We start from the raw sequence: 7,992 nt of genomic DNA on the forward strand, positions 1-7,992 counted from the left end.
TACGTATCTTAACAACATTATGCTGATTAAAATTATTATCTATCTAATCTTTAATCTGATTAAATTTCTTCAAAAAATTGATTATCAATAGACTGATGATGTTTTGGAAAAATTGCTCAATATTTAATTAAACGTGCACAAATTAAGAATTATACGAACAATAAATTCATGCACAGAGGCCCTATAGTGTCAACCTGAAGAGCGTTTTATTAAACGCGAATTCATCGCTGGAAAAAAAAATGCAACTTATTTTGTACGCCGACGAATATAATTCGTACGATATTTAGCGATCAATTTCTACGAAAAAAATACATGATAGATTCGAAAAATGTTAATCGACCAGTTAATACGTTTCGTTCAGCTTTCAGATAAAAAATTAAAAGTTATTTCTTCGGTGATTTTATCTCAAACACATTTATTTTAAATTAACATTATCATTGTTACGGTATTGGTATTTTCATAATACATTCGTGTACGAGTGGAATTATTTCAAAAATTATCCCAACATTGCTGTATTAAAATAATTTGAATACCATTGGTCATAAATTAATTAATAAAATTTAAAAAATCACATTATTCGTTGATTTTACGTTTTTTGCGATTTTTATCAGTTTTTAAAGATCGTTTAAGATTTGCAGGAATATACGTCCGTTGATCTTTACTAACATCCAATGACATGAAATCCAATGCAGTGCTGATGAGTTTTTCTGTAGTTTTACTATCGATGGCAGGTGGTTGGAAAGCTCTAACATTAGTAGATTCGCGGTACAAATACACATCGTTTGGCTCAACAGTTTCTTTAGTTTTATCTGCGATATTATACAATATTTCATCTTGATTTACATTATCGTCAATTTTTTTAGATCGATTTTCTGCATTAGGCGGTAGAGGAATTTTTTTCCAACAATCTACGATCACATCATTCAATAACTTGTACTGTGAATGTTTCTCATCTGGTAACTAATATAAAAACAAATATGGTTAAGTAAGATGAGATTATAACGAAAAAAATAAATAAAAAAATAACCAATTTTGTTTTTACCTCGATTCCCAAGGCTGAGCAAGGAAATCCTATTATTTTATTGGTAAGCTGTCTCATGTTTGGTAGAATAATCACAGGTTTATTTCCAATTACAGCCAACGAAATTATTGGTTTGAGTATCACATCAGGTTCCACATCGCCAGCTAATATGCACGAGCTAATTCTTGAATTTTGAATAGCTCTGGAGACAGTATTTAAACCAAATTTTATGATTTTTCTGCAATAAAATCAAATTGATTACATAAGTTCTACGTATCGTAATATTTAAGAGAGCAGAATTTCAGGATTAACCTCTGTTGCAGTAATTCTTCAGATGGAGGGAACTGTTGGAGATATTCTTGAGTTTGTTGTATCCGTATTGATTTTGGAGATTTAGACAATTTTCTCCACGGTATTTTCGTTTTTGGTTTTTCACGAATGAGTGTTCTAACGAAGAAATATAGCTATAAATTTTGAATATAATGATATTACAACTAAGTACATTAAACTTACGACGAAAGAAGTTTTGCAACAGAATCAGAATCTTCAGCACTTAACGAGGGCCTGTACAACATAAGTTACAAATTAATCGTATTCGTATCTATAGTTTGTTTATTTAACCGTCAATACTTGCGGTATAAAATTATTAAAAATGTATCACCGAAACAGTCAAATTCTTCAAAGTAATCGTAAATTTAAATCACTCTTACCAATATTTTCCAAAAGGACTGCATAACACTATTTTACTGGGTGCTTTATTCAGCTTCTTTTTGCCTTTGGAAATAGATTGTTCTTGCTCTTTCAAAGTTAAAGTTGTCATTTTAAGAATGACACAACGCACATATTTTACCAAAATATATTTCCAACAATGAATTGGTCATAAATTAAAATTAACCGGCATAGACGATACTAGGAAAAAATGGCGGACAGCTTTTATTGGTTCTTATCAGTAAAAAAGAGGCCAATTTCGAGCCGATGTCGCTTCTTATCAGTGAATTGCGGGCCAAATATCCTGAAAAAGTACTACTTTTTGCTTTTTTTTCCGCGGTTAAATATAATTTTAGATTAAAATGCAGCAAAACTGAAGTATTTTCGACGGAGAATTCATTTTTTCTGGTCAGTTTTCTAAAATTTCACATATTCAAAGAGAATTCTTCGAAAAGTGCCACTTTTACGCGATATTTGGCCCACAATTGATGAAAAATGTACTGATAAGACCAAATCCGCCATGTTGTGACGTCAGTCTAGTATCGTCTATTTTAAGAAAATTTCAAATTTGCTGATAAGATTATTTTTTTATCAAAATCAAAATTTCGAAATTATTTTTTTCACAGGTAAGAAAATACAGAATCTCACAGAATAGAAAAATTCAAAATAAAAAAAAATAAAAAAATAATTTTCTCGTCAGTTTCTTGTTTTCTCCGTTAACGGCGCTGTAAGATCTCACAAACAAAGCCCGCCTAAAAATTTGTTTTCATTCGGGCTAGTACGAAAGTTGCACGCGAAAAACAGTGTAACCACATTACGGCACTGCTTTACGAGCATCCTTTCGCGTATTTTATTTCGATTTAAAATTTTTTTCATTGCAATTTTTGTATTTTGGTAAAATAGCTGTTTTCAGTGTTGGGGGGCGTTGTGTCCGCTCACCTCGGCTTCGCCTCGGTTGCGCGGGTCGCTTTGTTGTTCATACTATGTCTGTTAACTTCCCTCGGCCTTCGGCCTCGGTGAGTACAGTTTTTTTATAAACAACCGCAAGTGCTACATACACGGTAAATGTCCAGCCTCCGTCTGAACTCACCAAGGGGAGTAATGCTCATCGAGTGAAATATAAATTTTAAACGGCTCGGCTTCGCCTCGCCTAATGCGCACACTATCCAAAAAAACAGTATTCGTGACGAAAAAGAAGGAAAAAATAAAATAAATTCACATGATCGTTCAATAATCAATTTGAAAAAAATTTGAATCGAAAAAAAATTTTACAATATTTCCGGATCCGGCGGGGATCGATCTCTAGACCTTCCGCACTGTAATCCGTTTCTTTCACCACTCAGCCACCAACGCTGCTTGCCGGTAAGCGTTTTCGTTCGGTATACAAGCTGGCAAACAGCGACGAAAAGTACCCCCCCACGCGCGCGTATACATGTACGCGTACGCGCTCGCATACGGCATACTGTTTTTCGCGTGCAACTTTCGTACTAGCTTCATTCGGTCCTTTGGCGCTTGAACGACCATCTTGATTATTGTAACGTTACGTTTTTTAAATTTACGAATTATTTTTGTGATTATGGTTAATTAACTGGTTTGTTTTATTTGTTTTATTAATTGTATCATGGAGGAAGTGTACTAAAATTGGTATCATCAAAAATCATATACATACTATTCATTAGATTTAAGGGTAAGTGTTTCACCCTAATTAATTGCAATGGTAAATAGTAAACACAACGGTATTTTGATTCAAATCAATGGTTTTCTATCAGTGGATTGTACCGCTATAATATTTTTGAAAGTGATACTCCAAAATATTTGCTATACCAATAATAATTTATAATTTATTATATTTACGGTGCTTCAATACTTATACAAAATGCTCCGGCAGTGAATGTATCCTGTTGTGCTTAGCTTGCATTGCAAAAGTGTCATGTATATCACAATAACATTGTTGATTAGAATAATTCATCTTACCGAAGTTCTGCATTATAGTAATAATTATTGAATTTTATTTCTGAGTACTGTCGGAAGTAAATGGTCTACTTTCCGGCAGAATATGTGAGTAATATGATTTCTAATCGCGTTTCAATAATGTTTCAGATTAACATAATTTGAAATCATGTTCTATTCGGATTTTGTACTATCGAAGAAGGGCCCGTTAGCCAGAATTTGGCTAGCAGCCCACTGGGATAAAAAACTGACCAAAGCTCAGATTTTCGAAACAAATATCGAATCATCTATTGAAAGAATCTTGAAACCAAAGGTACGTGATACTACGAGTATTTGTTTGACAATTACAGAATTATCGTTGAGGGGAATCAAATATTAACTTTCATTATTGAATTTCAGGTCAAGTTAGCGTTAAGAACGTCTGGACATTTAATGTTGGGCGTTGTTCGGATCTATTCTAGAAAAACCAAGTATCTCTTAGCCGATTGTAATGAAGCCTTCGTCAAAATCAAGATGGCATTCCGGCCTGGTATGGTGGATTTGCCGGAAGATCACAGGGAAGCAGCCGTTAATGCTGTTACGTTACCGGAAGTGTTCCATGATTTCGATTCGGCTATGCCAGATCTAAAGTAAAAATTCTGTTTGTATTCTAATGATGTACACTGAAGAGTCTTTTTTTAATACATTCACTTTGTCCGATAGTGATGTGGATATCGAAGCTCAATTCACATTGAATCAATCACGAGCTGATGAAATTACTATGCGAGAAGATTACGGTACCGTCGTTCCCTTATCAACTGAAGACGGTTTTGGCAATGATTTCGATCCATCTATACGTGAATCAATGGGCGTTGGATTTGAACAAACGTTGCAACATGTACGTTCATATACGCTGTTCTATGATTTTCAGCGTGTTGTTTTCTAACGTTATTTTCCCTATTGTCATATAGGAAAGTTTATTCGGTGAAGGTATAGGCGACATGGTCAAGCATAAGGGAGGTCCGTCTACATTAGATGTCGACGTAGCCCTAGGAGGCGCTGTACCGATGGATATAGACATTTCGCATAAAGATGCATACGACGTAGCTGGTATGGTTTCAATGATTCGCTTCTGTTCGGTAACCGGTAGCTGGTATTAAATGAACATATTGTTTGACAGGAGGTTTATTCAGCGGAGGTCTCTTCGAAGATACGCCTATGCCACCTCCTCCAGTTATCGATAATTCTTTACAGGGACATGAACCCTTACACGCAGACGGAGCGATACCTTCGACGTCGAAACATTCTCCATTTGGCTCGCCGATGATACAGCGACCTGACGGACCTGGTCCATCTTCGTTGCGCATCAATGATGATGATGATTTCGATGACGATCGTTTTATGGCTAGTCCCCCTGGTGGCAGGTAAAATTTGACAATTTTAATTTTATTTCGAAATGTGATTTATTCAATGTAACAGTTTTCTTTTTTTCTTTTAACGCAGCACTGACGGATCTCGACCACCTTCGCCGATTCCCGCCGCGCAGCCACTAGATGTAGGCGTTACAGGAGCTGAACTCGATAGGCCAGCTACTGTCGAAGACCAATTACTTGGACAAGTTGAAGGAGCCCAAGCAGTACCTACTTCTATTGAATCTCAAATCGCACAGGAAGCGGAACAAGATAAAGAAACTGAACAAAATGAAAATAATCAAAACGCCGAACAAACAACTTTATTACAAAACGAAGAAGAAAGTTTTGCTTTAGCCCCGGTCGACGCATCTGCTTTAAGAGGTGTGTTTCTTAAACATCAAAAGTATTGATACATACGTATAGTATTCGTTGAATCAATTCTCATGGATTTTTCCATTTTTGCAGGATTACCTAAGACTAAAAGAAAACGTAAACTTATCGTTGACGAAGTTAAAAATATATCGGGAGAAGAAATGAAAGCACAGTTGAGCGATACCAGTGATATTGTGATTACTTTGGATCTCGCTCCGCCAACGAAAAGACTAATGCACTGGAAGGAAACCGGTGGCGTTGAAAAACTGTTTGCTTTGCCTGGAAAAAGTATCCCTTCTACTAACTTATTCAAGGTATATGTAACTAACAGAAGTTGAATCAAAAGTCGTGTCAAGTATTTGTTTCAAACGTTTCCATTCATTTTTAAATAGAATTATCAACGACATCTGACATCTCGAGCTGCACCCAACGATGAACCAGAGGATCACGCTGTTCCAGAAGCTAATCATGAAACTGAAGGAATGGCACCGCCACTTCCTCCGGCTCAAACTAATCGTCGTGGAAGAAAACGTAAACAGCCTATCACCGATGAAGAACCAGTTGCGCCAGTTGATCCACTTACAGCTCAGGTAAAAATATAATACTATTATTATGACCACGGCTGCTCAAACAGTTTCATTAATAACTGTGTTTTCGACGTAGGAAATCAATAAAAAATCAAAAATGTCTCCGGTACCGAACGAAGGCGCACCTGATCTCGACCAATCAATCCGTCTGCCTACGATCACTGAAGAATCAGTGAATGAAGAAATGCCACCTCCTTCGGTCACATTACCAGGACAAATGGATAGTATGCTCGGAACTAGTGAAATACCAGAAATCCCTGAAATGCAGGATCCCATGTTACCTGCGCCTCCAGCGTATCCAGGAACACCCCAACCATATTCCGATTTACAGTCGCAGTTGCCAGATATTCCCCAATTTCCCGAAACTTCTCAGCAACAGTTGGATAATATATTACAACCTCTGTCCGTTCCTCCGCCCTTATCATCTGCGCATGATATCTCAAATGCACCTCTTGAGGTAATAATAAATGATTTAGAATTTTCAAATTAGTTTTAGATCAGTGTATTTTTAAAATTTAAAATTTTTGCAGAATGATGCGTCAATTAGTAATCATCCGGGAATGGAAAATATGGGATACGATGAAAGAGATCAAGATTTACAAAATCAGGTGCGTAATTTGGCGTAATTACTTTTGCTATTCAATTTTTTGAGTCTGTTCCACTAACTTGTTTTTCTATTTCATAGATGCAGAATGCGAATCTGTTTCCATTTAATACTGATGATAACGACCATGCACCTATCACTCCTGGTTTACATGCTGCTGGTGGAGCTACTCCATGGCATGATACCGATTATGATAATCCTGCTTCAATCGGCCCAGTACGTAGAATACGTGGACTTTTACGTGCACCATTTTCGTAAGGGCAAAGAATAACTTTTCCCTTTTGCTTTCTTAGATGGAAGAACGTGGTGTTGACGAAACAGTCGAACAATTCGAAGAAAGGTTACTAAACAAACGAGCCGGACATTTGTACAGTTCGATTAGAATGAGAATTTCAACTAGTGTAACCACTTCATTTAGTGATTTAATCATATCGAATCCTAAAAAACAAGTAATATTTGCAAACTTGTCTCTCGAATATCTTTCTTCATCGAGTGTAAAACTAGTACTAATTTCAATTTTTTTTTCTTAGGTCGCGCAAAAGTTTTATTCTTTATTGGTTTTGAAAAAACATAGGGTTTTAGAATTGATGCAGAATGAACCATACGGAGTTATATTGTTGACCAAAGGACCAAATTTCGACGATCCAAAGTTATAATAGATTAGCTTAGTGGTAAATAAGGAAAAAAATATTATGTTAGTCAGCCAAACTTTTTTTTTCTCGATTATTGTTGTTCTTTTTTTGATACATTTATCGAAACATGTATAGTTTTCTTATTTTTTAATACTCAAGCAAGTTATAAGTTGTTAATTTTCCATCGCCAGACGTTTGTGGAATGTACCATTGTGGTTCTTTGTTGGTCTCGAGCTCGTCAGTTTTCCTCTTTCATTTTACTAAGTTTAAACTTCTGATAAACATTTTTATTTTAGTTAGTCAAACAGTCATTGTTTTTGATTTTTTTTCTCTTAAGTTTTACATGTGTTTCATTTTCGGTTAATTAAATTAAGCGTTGAAAAATTTAACTGTTATGTAAATGTGGATTTTACCTTCACTGTAAATATAATTTTAAGTTTTGAATCATGTTTTGAATGTTTATTGAGGTGGTATCTTTGTTGAAAATCTGAATCATGAGAAAATATAGTTTTATGATTTGACTTTTTCTACATTTCTCACTTTTTGTTTCTGCAGTTTGGATTGATAATGAAAGAGTTGGATTTTAATTGTTCGATGTTCGCTGAATGAAAGTTCCTTTCTTTGCGAAGTTATACTCGTGCGTTTCGAAATTTAAATGCATCAGTTGTTTTAAGTTCACTAGATTCCATGAATGTTAGCCTTTGTCCCTGATGGAACCATGGAACAT

General features: G+C 35.4%; 2 protein-coding genes across 4 annotated transcripts; one reads left to right on the plus strand and one right to left on the minus strand.

The window, feature by feature from the left end:
* Positions 1–218: 218 nt before the first annotated feature.
* On the minus strand, positions 219–2,382 carry LOC135840717 (uncharacterized). Of its 2 annotated transcripts, XM_065357378.1 has the most exons (6): positions 2,278–2,382; positions 1,732–1,920; positions 1,535–1,585; positions 1,334–1,468; positions 1,043–1,259; positions 219–960 (listed from the first exon to the last, which is right to left on the minus strand). In XM_065357378.1, the coding sequence occupies exons 2-6, from the start codon at positions 1,839–1,841 to the stop codon at positions 574–576; spliced, it is 900 nt and encodes a 299-aa protein (XP_065213450.1). In that variant the 5' UTR covers positions 1,842–1,920; positions 2,278–2,382; the 3' UTR covers positions 219–573. The 2 variants fall into 2 exon arrangements, with proteins under 2 accessions (XP_065213450.1, XP_065213449.1); XM_065357377.1 differs by lacking the exon at positions 2,278–2,382 and having other exon boundaries at positions 1,732–2,266.
* An 839-nt stretch (positions 2,383–3,221) lies between these two features.
* Positions 3,222–7,786, plus strand: LOC135840712 (double-strand-break repair protein rad21 homolog). Of its 2 annotated transcripts, none has more exons than XM_065357367.1 (14): positions 3,222–3,416; positions 3,830–3,992; positions 4,079–4,308; positions 4,382–4,556; positions 4,630–4,768; positions 4,839–5,082; positions 5,162–5,451; positions 5,536–5,756; positions 5,835–6,032; positions 6,106–6,486; positions 6,560–6,637; positions 6,715–6,849; positions 6,927–7,082; positions 7,164–7,786. In XM_065357367.1, exons 2-14 carry the CDS (start codon positions 3,849–3,851, stop codon positions 7,287–7,289), a joined length of 2,517 nt encoding a protein of 838 aa, XP_065213439.1. In that variant the 5' UTR covers positions 3,222–3,416; positions 3,830–3,848; the 3' UTR covers positions 7,290–7,786. The 2 variants fall into 2 exon arrangements, with proteins under 2 accessions (XP_065213439.1, XP_065213440.1); XM_065357368.1 differs by lacking the exon at positions 3,222–3,416 and adding an exon at positions 3,527–3,720.
* The last annotated feature ends 206 nt before the right edge of the window (positions 7,787–7,992 follow it).

Source organism: Planococcus citri, chromosome 3 (assembly GCF_950023065.1).
Source record: "Planococcus citri chromosome 3, ihPlaCitr1.1, whole genome shotgun sequence".
NCBI lineage: Eukaryota > Metazoa > Arthropoda > Insecta > Hemiptera > Pseudococcidae > Planococcus > Planococcus citri.

Excerpts from the sequence above, each read along its gene's own strand:
- LOC135840717 (XM_065357378.1), bottom strand. The coding sequence starts at position 1,841 with ATGACAACTTTAACTTTGAAAGAGCAAGAACAATCTATTTCCAAAGGC. Across the intron at positions 1,586-1,731 it reads AGTCCTTTTGGAAAATATTG|GCCCTCGTTAAGTGCTGAAG; the intron begins GTAAGAGTGATT and ends TATGTTGTACAG. Across the intron at positions 961-1,042 it reads GCTCAGCCTTGGGAATCGAG|TTACCAGATGAGAAACATTC; the intron begins GTAAAAACAAAA and ends TTTTTATATTAG.
- LOC135840712 (XM_065357367.1), top strand. The coding sequence starts at position 3,849 with ATGTTCTATTCGGATTTTGTACTATCGAAGAAGGGCCCGTTAGCCAGA. Across the intron at positions 5,452-5,535 it reads CGACGCATCTGCTTTAAGAG|GATTACCTAAGACTAAAAGA; the intron begins GTGTGTTTCTTA and ends CCATTTTTGCAG. Across the intron at positions 6,638-6,714 it reads ATCAAGATTTACAAAATCAG|ATGCAGAATGCGAATCTGTT; the intron begins GTGCGTAATTTG and ends TCTATTTCATAG.